General features: G+C 46.7%; 1 protein-coding gene across 1 annotated transcript; it reads left to right on the forward strand.

Annotated features, from left to right (window-relative positions):
* Positions 1-10,194: 10,194 nt before the first annotated feature.
* PHOX2B (paired like homeobox 2B) lies at positions 10,195-18,178 on the forward strand. Its single transcript, XM_069201832.1, has 3 exons — positions 10,195-10,703; positions 11,625-11,812; positions 15,606-18,178. The coding sequence occupies exons 1-3, from the start codon at positions 10,463-10,465 to the stop codon at positions 16,050-16,052; spliced, it is 876 nt and encodes a 291-aa protein (XP_069057933.1). The 5' UTR covers positions 10,195-10,462; the 3' UTR covers positions 16,053-18,178.
* Positions 18,179-19,005: the final 827 nt, after the last annotated feature.

A 19,005-nucleotide genomic window follows, 5' to 3' on the forward strand; every position in this document is an offset into this window, starting at 1 on the left:
TATAGTTTGAATAATCAAATTAACCATTTGGTACAACTTCGAGCGAGGGCTCGCGTGTAGAAAGAACAACTTGAACAAAAAGAGGGGCTGGAATCTGTCAGGCCGGGATAAAACCCGTGTGTCTTTCATCTTCAGACGAAAATAAAAAAGACCACAATTGAGTGCACACAGAAAAACAAACCTACAATAAGCACAAAGGGGAAAATGTACTTAGACCCAGTGCATTTGTGTGCTGGGCTGTGTGAGATGGATTCGATGTCACTTGTGTTCAAAGGAGGGGTACAGGGGTGACTGGCAGCGGACGCGATGATAGGGGAGGGGTTTACTGAGAGATCCGAGGCCAGACACTGGTCAGGCGGGGTAGGGGTTGAGTGAAAAAACAGCATCTAAGGTAGCAAACCCACATGACATTAAAGCTAGTGTGATATGTGGGGACTGAGGAAACTGGCCCAATAAGCAAATATTCTAGGGAAGCCCCGGGGCTATCAGTATATCTGAAGGTTGAGAAAACATGAGGTGTAGCCTACTGAGCACAGCATGATGCCTCGAGTTACCCGTTTACCGGTAGGGTGAGAAAACATGAGCATACCATGCTGAACAGAGTTTGGCACCATGTATAGCAGTGTTTGTCAGAGCACGAAACCTAAGAATTCTACCACCTCTGCATCCTGCTTTCCTTCAGTCTAGCAAAAAGTAGCAAAACCTGAAGTGTCTGGGCTGGGCACCGAACAGAGCATGGCGTGGAGCTGGCAGTGCATGCACTGATCGAGGGCAGGGTGGCACTAGCTTCTGAAGAGGCATTCTGCAGTGCATGTGAGGATTTATAAAACATACTTATAATACAGGGTTACAGGGTACCGGATAGAGCATGGCCCTATAGCTGATAGTATCTGTGAGATCCACTGGCCACTGAACACAATATTGCACATGTACTGGTAATATTGGTTGTGATCGAGGGATAAGGGGCAGTGGGTACTGAACTAAGCACAACGCTAGAGCTGGCAGTAAAGAGGCTGGTGAAAAATGACCACTCGGTGCTGAACAAATAGGATCTTAAGACTGGCAGTGGATGTCGGGAGGGGCAGTAGGTACATAAGCAAAGGCTGGCAAGAAAAGTGGGATGAGGAGAACAGGGCCACGGGGCACTGCACCAGTATGGCTACGGGACTGGAAATATATATGGGGACAAAGTGACTGTGTGGGGTAGACTGTGCACACAGAATTGGCTTAGAGCTGGCAGCAAATGTGGACATGAAGGGGTGATGGGCTGCTGTTACTGTCCCAAGCATGACACTAGGGCAAGCAGTAAAACTGACATTGAGGAAAGAAAGGTATTGGATTTTAGAAGATTAACAGTAAGTGTGGAGATTAAATGAATGGTTGGGGTGGACAATAAACACTGCTGATCACTAAGGCGGGCAGTACTGCATCACTTGGGACACACATTTTCTTTACTTTCTAGAAGAAACTAGCTTCCCCGTCCATAGGGCATGATCTTTGTCAGATCTTCCTCACCCTTTACCATGAATTTGCAGTATAGTGCGTTGGAGGTTTAGTAAGATAAACAGCTTGAAGTTTTGATTACAATAACCACCATTATTTCTAAAAAAATATTTAGGTCCTCTACAATTGCTATATTTTTAAAAGGGTAAAACTTTTGTGCAAAGTGCAAAAAGGGTGAATCATCTGCATGAATCATCACTGGGGTGTGCACACTCTATAAATCTACAAAAGGCAACCGTTAGGGGAACTAGACTCTTCGGGTCTGCTTTACTTGGAGACAAAAGAGCAAATTCAGGCACACATGGGGATGCAGGTTTTTTCATTTTTGTGATTCATAAAACTGACCAGGGTTCTCAAGGGAACAAACTATGATTTTCTTGGTATGCCTAGGAATCACTTCTCCACTGTAAGCCTTTACGCAACGATTGACCACTGAGTGGAAAATACACACCTGTAGTGTTAGATCAAATGTCTGATGAATTTAGAAGTTTTTTTTTTCTCAAAGAAAAATATATTCAGCCCTGGGGCATATCTCCCGAAAAGATGCTGTTTGGGTCATATTCTTCCATTCATTGTATACTGAGGCTTACTTTTAGTATGAGTTAGTCTAGAAGTGCATGAGTATGGGATAATGCATTGGAGATGTTTGCAAACAACCACAAAATTCCAACTTTGTGGATGCTCACCACACTGGCAATGGCACTTGCTATTCCACTCCCACTAGGACACTAGTTTCTCTTCCTCCCCCAAGACAGGTGACTTTGGAAATAAAAAACAATTCATGGATTTTCTGCATCAGTACCACTCGGGACATATGCAATTTTGAGCATATCTGAGGGCCTGATTTAGATTTCGGTGAATGAGTTACTCCGTGTCACCGGTGACAGATATCCCGTCTGCCGAAATGTAAATCCTATTATTTCCTATGGGATTTATAGTTTGGCAGATGAGATATCCATCACTGTTGTGACGGAGTAACCCGTCCTCCATAATCGAAATCTGGCCCTATGTATCACTTATTAGCAGGGCCACTGGAATTATGCAGTAGAGGGGGAACAAACTATACAGCAGGGGTATCTAAATTGTGCAGTAAGGAAATGCACATTTTGTGGCATAATATTTTGTCATTTATTTTTACACGTTAACAGAGTTTGGGCACACCGTGGGTATCAGTTTAATGTCCAGATCTAGCAAAAGCCACCTGAAAAGTGACCAATCAACCTTTGTAAAGGGACTTCCGTGCATCAGCATGTGTAGCTCCGTTTTTGTTAACTTTTTAACCTTTTGAGATAGAAATAATAAATTTTTTGTTAAAACCTGCAAATTATACAGCAGACAACAGATTTGGCAAATACACAATTACGCAGAAAAGCTGCAGATGCAGATTCGCATGATTCCAGGGGCCTTGCTTATTAGCCCCAAAGATTTGAAGTACATGTCTCCCTGGGCTATGATGCTGACAGCTGAGAACTTTTGTTTACTGCACACTAACCACATGAGGTCAATCAGTGTGGGTCTTGCTAAATATCATGCAGCCAACACAGCTAAGACAAGTGAGTTTTGGGGCCTTTCTGTAATTCTCCAGGGAATCTATCTGGCACAATGTAGAGAAATGGTATTCCAAAAAGTGGGACTCTGATAGGAAAAAGGCTCTCTCTCTTTGGGGAGCAGAATAATATGGGAGGTGTGTACTCAGTGGAGATGCACACCTCTGCGATCTATAGAAGGGATAAGTGCAAGGATGCAATTGGTAAACTAGTGAGGAGCTAAGTTGTATCTATGATTCATGTTCCTTGTCAAAAAGAAATGAGTGAAAGGAGAAAGTAGATGTGGACGACTGCCCTTGCCTCAGTGGAAGATGCAACTACATCCTCACACTTTCATAAAGGACATACCTGAAGTGCCTTGCTTACATGTTAATGCATGAATTTTGCATTTCCAGTGCTCCCACTCATTACAAACGCAAGTGGCTTTTGTCACAGGATTACAGTGTGACTGTTCTGTAGACGTCCTGTTTCTTAAACGAAACCAGTGGCTTACTTTGGTGTATAAGCAGATGCTTCTGATTGCTGTTCTGAGCACAAGGAAGTGTTCCACCTATCTATTCTTCTAAAAGAAGGCTATTGCGTGGTATGTGTGGTATGAATGACTGGCCTTCCGTTCCATTCAGTGAGCTCTGACTGGTTTAGTCTTGTAGAGCATCGTGCTTAACATAGGTTTAGGCCCGACGGTTACTTGTCAGATTTGCAGGATTTCCACATAAGATACAGTCACATACAATGAATCCAAATACGACTTATTTAGAAGGTCTTGTTCAGAAGGAGGATCCTTAAAATTAGACATCCTTCGGCTCTCCTAGGTTTACATGGTAGATGTCTGTTGTAAAGAATCTTCTCATGTGTACAATAGGCTGCTCCAAGTGCACTAACTGGCCTGCCAGAGGCCTACTCTGTGTGCAAAAACAGGAGTCCTTAATGACAAAAATATCTGGTGATCTAGGTTCAGTGCTGAGTTCTTTCTGGCAATTTTAATAGTACTAAGTGCTGCACAGGGAGCTTAAGCATTCTGTCCCTACAGCCTGCTGTTGAGCCAGGAAGACTCACTGAAGTTAAATGGATATCGAGATTTGAAGCGGAGGTGAAAAAAGGAGCAAGAAATAGAATAATAAATACAGCATAGAGGTCCATTTTGATCCATATGAAGACAATGATCAACTATAGGGAGAGAGAGTAGGGTTGGGAAATGTATGCTACTGGCCATGAGTCCAACTGAGAATCAATTTAGGAGGTAAGACGGCGAATCTAAATAATATTAGGAAACAACAGTGACAAGTTGTCAGAATAAACTGAGGTGATAAAAATATGAGTCTACGTAATTTTAGGAAATCACATTGGATGTGTCAGTCAGAATGAATCGAGATGGTAAGACAGGAAGCCAAGGTGTTATTAGAAAATAACAGATTAAGAGTGAGAGTAAGAATAAATGTAGGTGCTACTGGTTCATTTAGGAGGTGATGATGCAAGTCCAAAAAATGTTGCTACTAAGAATGTAAATTGGAAATAATTTAGGAGGCAAAAGGGTTGTTACAATTACAGCAAATGTCTGAAGGATTGTGTCTGAATGAATTTAGAAGTAAAGAGCATAATGCCAAATAATTTAGGATGTATAATTTAGGATCCAACAGAGTAAGCTTGAATGAGTATAGAAGGAAGTATGAAAGAATGACCGAATGCATTTAGGAGGTAAGAGTGTTACTCTAGCTGAGAATAGATGTAAGATATGTGAAATTACTATTTAAAATGACTATAAACATATGAAGTAGAATGGGGAGGAATAGAACTAGAACACGCTTATGTTAAGACTGATGGGCAGTGAAGCCCCAGGCCCAAAAGTGAACATGATTATACAATCAGAGATGAATACTTAATGTACTCGCATTTAAACACGGGTCCGTATGCAACAAACCACATGTTGCTTTCAAATAAAATGTGCCTTTTGATGCCTTCCAGAGCACCAGTGTTGCTCTTTGTCTGATGGCCATTACCATAATGGATGTGTCTCTGGCTTTTCTGTGGACAGAAGAAGCTGTACCCCCAGAATAAAAACACAATCTGCACCTGACTAGAAAAGGGGCCTAAATGGTAACACCACAACAATGGCAAAGCAAACAGGGGCACAGACAAAGGGTAGATCGCGCATCCCAGGGTCCCAGCCTTGCATTCCTCCTCCATATCCCTCATGTGCTGTCTAAGAGGTAAACAGTCACATCCTTGACCACAAGGTGCATTCATATTCATGAGCTTCGGAGAAAGACAGTCCCCTGCTCTAATAACACTCGAAATCACATCAGTCTTGGCAGGCCATTGGACGGGGGACTGGAGACAGATGTGCGCCTCCCTTTTCTCTTCTGCTGCCTGGTGGCCTTAAAAAAACCATTAAAAGTCAAGCAATTTGTTTCAAACGTCACTGAAAACCTTGTCCCCATTTATTTTCGTTTCACACAATCAGGGGAGAAAAAAGAAAGTCGACACACAAGCCACTGAGGACCGTGCTTTATCAAATCCGCATTGTACTGCAATATAACTACAATAAAACTATCAGGCCGCACCATAAAACTATCACTGCCAGCTTGGGGATACGGGAGCTCGGGGCAGACACTCTACATGTGGCGACGAGGAAACGGCCACTCATTGTTTTAACTAAGTGCGCCTCTCAGCCTCTTGATTTTTTTAATAAGCAATAAAACATCCTCAAAAAAAGAAAGCTCGCTGGGGTGCGTGGGAGTTTGTTTGCCCAACTCCTGTCTCCAAGCATGGAGCCCTGAATTAAAGTACTTAGCTCGGTAAATACAGTAATGCCCTAAATGCCCCTCTCCAGCCTCGGCGACTTTGTTACTTTAATTACCGACTTGTTACAGCCCAGATAAAATGGGATAATGAATGCAATAAACCCAATTACCTGCACACTGGATTCATACACGCATAGCCGGAGTTTGTGTACACAGCGGTCAGATTAACATAATCAGCTCCCGTCCAAGAGACAGCCTCTCAACGTACTGGCAGTACAGTGCGGCCGCCAGGCGCCCCAGCAGCCACCCGGCGCACTCCAGGAGTGGCGCTACCCGAAAAGCGAAAAACAAGAGCGGACCCATTCAATCGACTGGCAGTACAGTGCGGCATGGCGCCCCGGCAGCCACCCGGCGCAAACACGCGCACTCGAGGAGTGGCGCAACCCAGAAAGAAAGAAGAGAGCGCCCCAACATACTATGGCTGAAAGGAGTCTCAGCAGCCACCCGGGGAAGACCTTGCCGCTCAAGGATAAGGCGCTACCCAAGCAGAAAGAATTTGACGAATGCGTTTATTGGACATATCACCACAAATGTCTGAGGAGAAAATCAATTGGCACTGAAAATTCTATTTATTTTCCATTGTCTTTATTATTTCTTTACTTTCACGTTGTATAATATTGTGGGGGTGTGCCTAGCAAAACGGTATTTTTCTTGACTGCTGTGAGGATTAGCTATTTGGGTGACGCTGTATTTGAGGGGGTGAGGGGTGGAAGTGTGTTAGTGTTAATGCGCGTGTAATGGGACCGCCTCTTTCACAGGTATCGGCTCAGCACAATACACTCTCTCCCTCCACCTCCCCCCACCCCCTTCACCACACCCCCCAACTCCCCGGAATTAGAGAGATCGCACAACAATCCGTATGAAAACAATCGCTAAATAAATTATATCGCAGCGCGTTCTACTCCTGGCGAGGCTCTGAAGCGCCTAATGGAGTTTTCTGTATACAAACAAGTGAAGTGATAATAGTGCATGGACGCATATTCAGAATGATTCAGGCGCACTGCAAGCGCCCAGAAGCAGTGGAGGAAGGTGCTTCTGTGTGCAGGTGTGCTGCGGGGGTTTAAGTAACGGACTGGAAGCACCCAGGATGCAGAATGAACACTGAGATGTCCGTGCTATGCACCCAGGTGCTATTTGTGCGTAAGAGGCTGGACACTTCCGAAAGTCCGGACACTCATTCTGACCAGGCCCGTTTTTTGTAGTGTTCGTATTCTTCCGACTGACACCCGGTGATTTAGAGCAGATAGCTCGTTTCATTATTCGGTCCAGGCTGTCTCAGGCTGTATTTCGTGTGCGGATTTAGAGCACGTCAATCCGTTTGTTTCTATTACCCCAGTATAAATTAGGTTGGTCCCATTTACTCTTCGTTTGGACCAGCTCAGCGAGTTTTGTATTTAAACGAAAAGAGTCCTCCCCAATCTCCCGATTTAGACCAGAAATCGGTGTTTTTAATTGCCATATCTGGACCAAGCAAGTTGTTGTTTTCCTGTTTAGAGCCGGTTTACTCTTTTTCATGATCTTGATTTAGGCCATGCCAGTATTTGATATTTTTCAGATTCTGACAAGGCCAGGGTTCTATATTCTCCTGATTTACACATGCACCTTTGTTTTGGCCTTCATGTTTGTCCCAGGCCACCCCCATTAGTTCTGATGTTTGGGTCAGGTCAGTCTGTTTTGGCTCCTAGTTAGAGCAAGACTGTTCTTTCCATCCTCTTGATTTGAGCAAGGCCAGTCCACTTATTCTCCTTGTACGTACCAATCGGTCTTTTGTCTTTCCTTATTATGGCCAGGACTCTTTTATGTTCCTCCTTCTTTTGGCTCCTTTAGTTCCCCTCGTTTTGGCCAGGTAAGTGCTTTAGTTCTCCTAATTTTGGCCTGGCGACTCCTTTGGTTTTTATTATGGCCAGGCAATTCCTTTATTTCTCCTTATTTCCGCCTGACAACTCCTTTAGTTCTCCTTATTTTGGCCTGGCAACTCCTTTAGTTCTCCTTATTTTGGCCAGACGAATCCTTAAATTTTAATTTGACCAGGCAGCTCCTTTAGTTCTACTTATTTTGGCCAGGCAACTCCTATATTTCTCCTTATTTTGGCCAGGCCCATCATTTGATTCTCCTTATTTTGGTCAGGTGACTCAGTTTATTCTCTTTATTTTAGCCAGGGCACTCCCTTAGTTCTCCTTATTTAGGAGAGGCGACTCATTTAGTTCTCCTTTTTTGGCCAGGCGACTCTTTTAGTTCTCCTTATTTTGGCCAGGCGACTCATTTAGTTATTTTGGCCAGGGCACTCCTTTAGTTCTCCTTATTTTGGCCGATGCACTTCTTTAGTTTTTATTTTGGCCAGACGACTCCTTTAGTTCTTATTTTGGCCAGGGCACTCCTTTAGTCCTCATTATTTTGGCCAGGGCACTACTTTAGTTCTCCTTATTTTGGTCAGGGAACTTCTTTAGTTCTTATTTTAGCCAGGTGACTCCGTTAGTTCTCCTTATTTTGGTCAGGAGACTCTTTTAGTTCTTATTTTAGCCACAACACTCCTCTAGTTCTCCTTATTTTGGCCATGTCCATCGTTTAGTTCTTTTTTTGGCCTGGCGACTCCTTTGGATCTTATTTTGGCCAGGCGACTCCTTTAGCTCTCCTTATTTTGGCCAGGGCACCACTTTAGCTCTGCTTCTTTTGGCCAGGGCACTCCTTTAGCTCTCCTTATTTTGGCCATCCCAGTCCTTTAGTTCTCCTTATTTTGGCCAATGCACTCCTTTAGTTTTTATTTTGGCCAGGCGACTCCTTTAGTTCTTATTTTGGCCAGGGCACTCCTTTAGTCCTCATTGTTTTGGCCGGCGCTTTGCTTTAGTTCTCCTTATTTTGGTCAGGGAACTTCTTTAGTTCTTATTTTAGCCAGGTGACTCCGTTAGTTCTCCTTATTTTGGTCAGGAGATTCTTTTTGTTCTTATTTTAGCCAGGGTACTCCTCTAGTTCTTATTTTGTCCAGGACCATCCTTTAGTTCTTATTTTGTCCAGGGCCATCCTTTAGTTCTTATTTTGGCCAGGGCACTCATTTAGTTCTCCTTCTTTTGGTCAGGCGACTCATTTAGTTGTTATTTTGGCCTGGCAACTCCGTTAGTTCTCCTTATTTTGGCCCGGAGACTCCTTTAGTTCTTATTTTAGCCAGGCAACTGCTTTAGTTCTTCATATTTTGGCCAGGCGACTCCTTTATTTCTCCATATTTTGGCCAAGCGGCTCTTTTAGTTCTCCTTATTTTGGCCTGGAGACTCCTTTAGTTCTTGTTTTAGCCAGGACACTCCTTTATTTATCTTTATCTTGGCCAGGCCACCCTTTAGTACTTATTTTGGTCAGGCGACTCATTTAGTTGTTATTTTGGCCTGGCGACTCCTTTAGTTCTCCTTATTTTGGCCTGGAGACTCCTTTGGTTCATATTTTAGCCAGGCAACTCCTTTAGTTCTCCTTATTGTGGCCAGGCCCGTCCTTTAGTTCTCCTAGTTGCTATTTTGACCAGACTGTTCAAGGTCGAGACTCGGTCAGGTCACCTCTTTTTTCATAATGACCTCATGATTTGCACAGGGCGAGTCCTTTTTTTAATCGAATTGTGAACCTGGTCCCTTTTTCAGTCCGTTGTGTACACAAGATCGGTCCTCTAGGCACTAGAGAAAACAAATCCTCGTTGGTTTCACTTGGCCCGGGCCAGGCATGGCGTTCTGTTGGTCTTGTCCACGGCAACGTTTTTATTCTCTCGGTGCACAGCATGCTCTCCTTCATGTACTTCTCGCCTGCACCAGGTGTGTCTCAAAGCTCCAGGCTGGTGCCCTCTCGCACCCTCCAGCCTACGCCGGGCAGCCCCATCCCATCCGTATCCCGGGTGCCCGGCCTTTCCAAAGCGCCTACTCCTTCGACCATTTCACGCACCTCGGGGGGCCGACTTGTTGTTAAATTGACCGTGTAACACGCTTACAAAACGGGTTTTCCGTGACATCGAGGCTGCTCTTCCCAGCCTATATGAGGGGATCAGGATGCAAAAAAAAAAAAAAATGAAAAAAGAACACAGTAACATCTCGATGCATTGCCCAAGGTATACGATCGGTTAAAAAGGCTTAAAAGCTGGAGGGGGAAATTGGATCAGGGAAAATCGTCACCCAACTTTCATTATTTTCAAGGAGGCTGATTGAATTAAAGGGCAGGGGCTGGTTAGAGGGGAGGATGGAGGGCCGCGCTGCTGTAATGGTGTGCTATTAAATTCTAATTAGAGATGCAGGAATCAATGACGGGCGCTTGGACAGCCCGGTCCCCCCAGTGCCAGCCCAATAGACTGATGAGTTATTGTCATGTAAAAAGCGCCGGCAATAAGACCAAGCGCCCGCCATTGTCCAAGTGGAAAGAGCCAAGTTTATTATGAGGACTGTATGCTCTAGAGACCTCGGGCGAGGCATCTCACAGGAGGCTTTTTCATAAAACCAGCCCCTGCTGCCAGCGAGCAGGCCACTTCCCGAGCAGGCGCCGAGCTGTGCACATCTCCCCGGCCCCCAGGCACGCACGCCACCGCCACCGCCGCGCACGGAACCGCGTCCTCCTCTGCACCGACGCCCCGGCACCCCGGCCTTTTCGATGTATAAAATGGAGTACTCCTACCTCAACTCGTCCGCCTACGAGTCGTGCATGGCCGGCATGGACACGTCCAGCCTGGCCTCCGCCTACGCCGACTTCAGCTCGTGCAGCCAGGCCAGCGGCTTCCAGTACAACCCCATCCGCACCAGCTTCGGCGCCTCGGCGGGCTGCCCGAGCCTGGCGCCCGGCTCCTGCAGCCTGGGCACCCTGCGCGACCACCAGAGCAGCCCCTACGCGGCAGGTAGGCAGAGGCGCCGCGCGCCTTTAAAGCGCGCGCCGAAACGAGGTTTGGCGAAACGAGGTTTACCGAAACGAAATTTGCCGAAACGAAATTTGCTTACACAAATGAAAGGGGATTTATCGCGTTAGGAGCGATCGTGAGGGGAAGGGAAGGGGGTAATTCGTTTACCGGGGTTACACTATCCTGGTAGTCGCACGCGCACACCCTGGACCCGCCAACAAAATTATCTTAAGCTGCCAAAATGATAGGCGTAATTTGTTTACTTTGAGATGAGCTGCGAAGCTTTGGAGAATAATTAGATAAAGCTGAGAGTAAAGCTCATTACTGGCACTGTCCTAAAAACACATTCACTGGCTGGCACTCACCACCTGCTGCTGCCACCGCCGGGGTCATTTTGAAGCACTTTCCCTAACTTTTCGACATTAGCGAAAGGGCTGAGCTCAGAGCCGTGGCACCTTATACACACTTTTGGATTTCTTCCTTCTGATTTATTTCCCAACTTCTTTTAGTTTTGAGCCACCTTCGGGCCGCACACCCTCCACTTACGGGCAGCAAGAAATGCACTTGTTTCAGGCTAGATAAATAATTTTAATGCAAAAAGTGGTACAGCATTTAAGGCGCCTTTTTGCTCCTTTTCATTCATTTTTTTTTACTTTTAATATTGCAATGCAATCCCCTCGGGATCGCCTTACAGTTTACGTACAGTCCGCATGGGTCTATTCTTTAATAATTTGAAGTGTATGATAACTATTTTTAAACAAATAGCCGGCAATACTGTTATCGTTATTATGCAGTTAATTTTAAGTTAATTGTATAGTTGTTGATCCATTATTAATGATACAGCCATTATCACTGCTGTTGTTGGCGTCTTTAGTCTGATAATACTTCTTTTTGTTGTTGTCCGTGCCCTTTGCCCCACAGTGCCCTACAAGCTCTTCACGGACCACGGCGGCCTGAACGAGAAGCGCAAGCAGCGACGCATCCGCACCACCTTCACCAGCGCGCAGCTCAAGGAGCTGGAGAGGGTCTTCGCCGAGACGCACTACCCCGACATCTACACCCGGGAGGAGCTGGCGCTCAAGATCGACCTGACCGAGGCGCGCGTGCAGGTGGGTGCGTGCGCGCGCGTGCGCAGGTTACGCGAGGGCTGGGGGGAGGCCAGGTCAGGCCGGGCTGTACGGTGCAACCCATCAGTGCAGCGAGCACAGTACTAGTACCGGGTACCGGTGCAGCAGGTACTGCAGAACAAGACCAGGGGACAGAGGTGCTGACACCGTAGTGGGAGGCACCGGACCAGGTATAAACCTGGGATCAGTATAGTATCCGAGCTGAGCACAACACTGGGATCACAAGCACTACAGGGGACAAAACACCCGGGCACAGTACCGCACTGCAAGAGACACGGGTACTAGGTGGCACTGAACCAGATGCGTGCGTGTAGGCCTGGCTTCAGTACAGTATCTGTAGAGAGCACAGCACTGGGATCATAAACACTGCATGCAACACAACACCCGGGCACAGTACCGCACTGCAAGAGACACGGGTGCTGACACCTTACTGGGAACAGGGACTGCACCAGATGCTGAAATAAACCTGAGCTCAGTACAGTATATGTAGAGAGCACAAAACTGGGATCACAAACAACACTACAGGCGACACAACACCCGGGCACAGTACGACACTGCAGGAGACACAGGTGCTGACGCCGCACTGGGAACGGGCACCGTGCCAGAGGCTTGTATAAACCTAGGATCAGTGCAGTGGGCCCAGGTACCACAGTACAGGAACCAAGCGCCGTGCTAGATACCGGCACAGTCGCTGCACCACATTGAAGGCGACCGACAATGTACCGGGCCCAACAATCGTACTAGACAGTACCCAGGCTGGTGTAATTGGCACCAGGTACCATTCCAGCAGCTGGTACCTCAGTCGGGTCAGAGAGTATAGTAGCTCGCGCGGCACCTGGGTGCTGGGTCATGCTCACCACCCCGTGCCCTTCGCAGAAGGCAGGGCTCCGTTTGGTGATTGGTTTATCGGGCTCCTGCCCATCTGTAGGACTGCTTTCAACAACCCCGCCGGAGGTCAGCGGACACCCCTCTTACACTGCTCCCCTGCGCGTGCTGATACCATTAATCACGAATTCTTTTATGAAATAGTATTTGACAGCTTTAATATGTTGAGATGTAGACACGCCCCCTTTCGTTTCTGTTTACACGCATACAGTTGTTTTTAAATGTGTGTCAAAAAGAATATTGCAATTGATCCCCGCTCGGCCCAGAACAGCTTCTCACACTTTAACGTTTAATTACAAAGCTTTGTATTTGTCGAGAAACAAAACATCTTTACTACTTGTGCGGCTCCACGCGCCCGACACGCAGCAGCAGAGAATCATGCCACCGGACAGTGAGTGGGACTCACATCGTGCACTTCTGGGGGCTGGAGGGGGATATGCAGCTCCTGCCCTGGCAGGTAATGCAGCAGTTGTAAGTGTCCCTATAGTGAGTCCCACTCACGCCATTGCAGGCCACAGCCCTGCATGTATTCCAGCACTGCAGCAGTAGATTATTCTGCAGGGCAGTGTTCTGTGTCCTGCATGTATTCCAGCACTGCAGCCGTGCATTATTCTGCAGGGCAGTGCTCCGTGTCCTGCACATATCCCAGCAGTGCATTATTCTGCAGGGCAGTGCTCCGTGTCCTGCATGTATTCCAGCACTGCAGCCGTGCTTTATTCTGCAGGGCAGTGCTCCGTGTCCTGCATGTATTCCAGCACTGCAGCAGTGCATTATTCTGCAGGGCAGTGCTCCGTGTCCTGCACATATCCCTGCACTGCAGCAGTGCATTATTCTGCAGGGCAGTGCTCCGTGTCCTGCACGTATTCCAGCACTGCAGCCGTGCTTTATTCTGCAGGGCAGTGCTCCGTGTCCTGCACGTATTCCAGCACTGCAGCAGTGCATTATTCTGCAGGGCAGTGCTCCGTGTCCTGCACGTATTCCAGCACTGCAGCCGTGCATTATTCTGCAGGGCAGTGCTCCGTGTCCTGCATGTATTCCAGCACTGCAGCAGTGGATTATTCTGCAGGGAGGTGCTCTGTGTCCTGCACATATCCCGGCACTGCAGCAGTGCATTATTCTGCAGGGAGGTGCTCCATGTCCTGCATGTAGCCCAGGACTGTGCTCCATGTCCTGCATGTTTTCCAGCACTGCAGCCGTGCATTATTCTGCAGGGCAGTGCTCTGTGTCCTGCATGTATTCCAGCACTGCAGCCGTGCATTATTCTGCAGGGCAGTGCTCCGTGTCCTGCATGTATTCCAGCACTGCAGCAGTGCATTATTCTGGAGGACAGTGCTCCATGCCCTGCACGTAAACCGGCACTGCAGCAGTGCATTATTCTGGAGGGTAGTGCTCTGTGTCCTGCATGTATTCCAGCACTGCAGCCGTGCATTATTCTGCAGGGCAGTGCTCCGTGTCCTGCATGTATTCCAGCACTGCAGCAGTGCATTATTCTGCAGGGCAGTGCTCCATGCCCTGCACGTAAACCGGCACTGCAGCAGTGGATTATTCTGCCGAGCAGTGCTCAGTGCCCTGGCGGGACTTACACCTGCACGTATCCCAGCCTGCAGCAGCGCATTATTCTGCAGGGCAGTGCTCAGTGCCCTGACGGGCGAGACTCTCGCATGAGTGCCAGTGCGGCAGCAACGTACACTTCCACACGGCAGTAATGCATGTCTTGAAAGTCCCACTGCTGCACGCCCCCGATGCTGCAGTGCGTATTTCCACTGGATAGAAGTGCATGACCTGCAGTTCCTATTCCTGCATGTTTCCCAGCACCGCAGCAGTTGCGTTGAATCCTGCGGGGCAGTCGTGAATGTCGGTCCTACTCCTGCCTGGTAGAGGTGAATGTCCGGCAGGTTTTACCCCTGCATGACCCAGCATTTGTGTATACTTGCCCGGGCCAGAGGTGCATGCCCCGGCCGGTGACACTCCTGGATGCAAACGTGCCATCACTGCAACACTTGCGCATAATGCAGTAGGCCATTGCATGCGAGAATCCGTTATGTGTCGGGTGCGCTAAATAAAAGCCACGCTTTCTTATTTTATTCACGAGCTGCAGGGAGGGCGCCACGTTTCAAGGGCCTCTCTGCCTACACAGGCCGCGCTCTTCGTTGCGCCTCGGGGTAGCACCTCCACCGACATGGGTGTAGGGTGACCCCCGTGACCTCAGGGGGCTGCTGCAGAGTGTGGGGTAAACATGAGGCAACGCTGCGCACGCGGACCCGCTATCCTATGTCAGATGTGTATTTTAAACGGAATTCATACATGCAGCTGGACATCGTGTGTTAGCGAGTTTGTCTTTGAATGTCATTGCGTTGCGATTTTATAGTTGTGTTGCTGATGGAAATATAGCTGTATTAAACAATCCTTTATCTCTCTCTCTCTCTCCCTTTTGGTTGACCTTATCCCCTTTCCTTCGCCGATTTTCCTATTTATTCTTTAATTTCTTTCTTACTGTCTCTGTCTGTTGGCTTTTTACACATCCCATTATTTCCTCATTAACGCTTATCTCCATTTCTTGGACAATTTACTCTACCATTCTGTTGTTTCATATTTGTTCGCTTTCTTTCTCCTCGACTTTCTTCCGCCCCTTTATTTTCATTCTTTTTTTTTTCACCTCTTCATTCGTTGATGTGTCAACATCTTTCCTCGGTTTTTTTCTTATCTTTGGCTCTCTCCTCCTTTTCCCTCGTTACGCTTTCAATTCCTGTTGCTTGCCCTATTTTCCTTCTCTCGTTTTTATTTGTCCTTCTCCATATTCTCTTGTCCTTCTCTCATTCCCCTCCTCAATTTCCTCCATTCTTTCACTTTCCCGTCCCTGCTCTCCGCCCCTCGCTTCCTCCGCTCCCAGGTGTGGTTCCAGAACCGGAGGGCCAAGTTCCGGAAGCAGGAGCGGGCGGCAGCCGCAGCAGCGGCCGCAGCTAAAAACGGATCCTCGGGCAAGAAATCCGACTCATCCCGGGAGGACGACAGCAAAGATGCCAAGAGCACCGACCCGGACAGCACGGGCGGCCCCAACCCTAACCAGGGCTGCGGCGGCCCGAGCCCGGTCGGGGGGCCCGGCGGGGAGCAGCAGCAGCCGAAGCAGGTCGGCCCGCAGCAGGGCCCCGGGCCCGGCCTGCAGCAGTCCGCGGTGGTGGTGGGCGCCGGCGGGCAGCAGGGCTGGGCCACGGGCCCCGGGGGCGCCATCACCTCCATCCCGGACTCGTTAGGAGGGCCCTTCGCCAGCGTGCTCTCCTCCCTCCAGAGACCCAACGGGGGCGCCAAGGCCACCCTGGTGAAGAGCGGCCTCTTCTGAGCCCTCCGCGCGGCATCCGGGGGCTTCTCCAGACTTTGGGGGGGCTGTGCCGCCCCGGGCCCTCCGGCACTTCCAGACCAGGGACCGCGCTCGAGGAGCTGGTGCTCTAGACGCCGACCCTGGCTGCTGAACTGGCAGCGGCTCCGCCACAGGATGCGCCTCTCCCGGAGGTACCAGCCACGAAAAGACCCAGAGCCACGAATGAGCCGCTCTGCGCCCGGGCGCACCTGTCTGTCTGCTCGAGTCCCTGCGGGTCCTTCTGACTTTATTCGTTTCTGGAAACAGCAGACGCGACAGTGATGTTCATAAACCTTGCCCTTTCTGTACTGGGAAGAGACGTTGCTTGTACATAGGTTTTACATGTGGAAAACAAGAATCTCTGGACTGGAAATACTCTTTCACGGGGAGAACTTAGCACTTGAGCAGAACTTTTCAGAGCATCTTCGTTAGGCAGTCCGCCAGTGCTGGCTACCCCATAGTCATTCAACCATGGCTGCATACAGAGGTCACGCTTGTCATAAGATCATGTAAGGTTGTGAGTGTCCGCCCAATAAAAAGCATTGTTCTATTGCGGGGTTACATTTTCCTAAAATGCCACATTTAGTACCACATACACTCTAAATTAAGTACGGCTCCCATTGCCCCATAGGGTAGTAGGAATCCCACTAGACCTCTAACTACCACGGCACTCATTACGAGTGTAGATTTTATTTAGCGCACCCGAAAAATAGCACATAGTACGAGCCTTCTGGGAAATAACATGCGGTTTTTGGTGTTTAATTCACCGAAATCCACATGATACGGTAAATCCCGTGCATATTCCCATATTAATTTTCGGCATGTCAGACCTGCCGAATTTTAACAAAGCTTGAGGTGCTTAGCGCATTAGATAGTCATCTGATCTGTTAAATAACTTTTAACTCATAAATTCCGACTGCTGCGTAAAGAGGGCTTTATGCACAAGTCGGAAAAACACAGGTAACTTGTAATTAGACCCCCACGCATTACCACTTAACACTAATAAGACGTTTGCAGGCAGCTACCCATGACTTCTTACCCCACTCTTTTGGAAAAGGGTTGACAGCACCCATACCAGTAACACCTGCAGCTAAACACATTTCTTCCCCAAAGATGTTCCCATTCTGGATTCTTCATCTAGCGCCTGTGAGCTTTACACTATATCTTCTTAGCACTGGTTTATGTGTGCGGTCTTCATTGTGGAGTTGCATACACTACTTACTGTCAACGGGCAATGAACTATGCTGCAAATGTGTTTCTTAGTGGAAATTCCACTTGGTCAGTTGTAAGTGGTTTTTACTGGATCTAGTTAAGAACAAGGTTTTGTTTTGGTGATCTACTAAACTGCTACGGAGAAAATCCTAACCGATTTCAGTTGCATCGTTAAACTAGTTTCGGTGTCTGTTGATTTCAGTTTGTGTTTTATTGAGACACCAAGATATACCTTTTAAGGGCACTTACAGCCCAAAACGTGTCAAGCCTTATCCAGTGAACACCATTTCTAGAATTCCAGCCTGGGTTCCACTGTCCCACAGTGCATCTTGCACAACTGATGGAATGTGAGAATGTATTTATGACCTTGTTTTCTTGTTTTAAAGCAATTCGAATAGCTCGTTTTTTTTAAAGGCACAAACATAGGTGTTAGTTGAATGTTGACAGGTAAAGTATGTTTTACCTTTTCTGTGTATTTCTACAAAAGTGTTCTGTGACTCACCTGTATAGTGTTAATATAAGTACAAATTTGTCTAATATAGCTGACTGTAAATAATGTTTTTTTTCTCTTTATGGTCAACGTGTCTTAATGAAAAATGAAAGTCATCACGGGTTCAGTTTCTTTTTTTTTTTCCCTTTGATTTTGTACAACCAGGTTCATAAATGCTATATATTTTTTATCAGTTGCATGTTGTTTATTTGTTTTTTTTTCTGGTCCTTTTGGGACAAACTGTGAGCATACTCCCCATAAGATATGTTCAAGATTTTCAGATTTATTTATATGTGGTTATAATGAATGCTTATATTTAAATAAAAGGGACCTATTTCTACACGTGCATATAGTTTTCCAAATGTGTACCATTAACTTGATGGTTGATAATAAAATCGAAAAACTAGCAGTTTCTGATGTTTTTACTTCAAATGTAAAAAAAAAAATGGGAGAAGCGAGTACCAGGAAGGGAGCAATTTCGCACTTTATGTCCAAACAGGTGTTTATATTCTTTGATGTTGTAAATTATATAAATATGCACCTACGCCCCCTCAGAAACACATATTTATGAATCCATTAAAAATGTACTTCTCAAATTCTGTATATATTATGAAAACAAACTGAGTTAGATTGGATAATTTGTTATGCCGAAATAATAATCTAACTTCATCTTCTCTAAACATTAAAAAAACTGTCTTCCAAAATTGGCAGTATAGTCTGTAGAAGATAGGACGTAAAGCACAGTTCAGTATTTAGGCCTGTTACTGTACGTCTGCCCCTCCACTTCTTGGATTTACTTATTTTAAGTTCTTCCCCCATTGAGGGTGTCTGTTGTTTTGTAGCTGATTTTGCTCTTTACAAATCACAGAGATACATAGCTCTTTTGTTTCCAATAATTTAAGAATGTTGGCAATCTTCTAGACGTGGGAGAAATGGTAATCTTAAAATGAGGAGGAAAATTGGTGCTATTTGTTTACATGAATTGCCATAGAAAATCCTTTTTTGCACATCTATAGGACACAAACTTTTTTGCCTCAAACAATAGGTAGTATAAAATGATAGTATTCAACAGAAAAAAAAATGGAGAAAAAAAGCAGAACATTTGCAACAGTCCAGTTATAAACACAAATATATCTGGGTTGATGCTTTGAAACGTGGGCTTGGGCATAGATTTATAAATATTATTGTGTTTTCATTGTGTGGACGTTAATGAATATATTTAAATACACTTTT

This window comes from Pleurodeles waltl, chromosome 1_2 (genome assembly GCF_031143425.1).
Source record: "Pleurodeles waltl isolate 20211129_DDA chromosome 1_2, aPleWal1.hap1.20221129, whole genome shotgun sequence".
Taxonomy (NCBI): Eukaryota; Metazoa; Chordata; class Amphibia; order Caudata; family Salamandridae; genus Pleurodeles; species Pleurodeles waltl.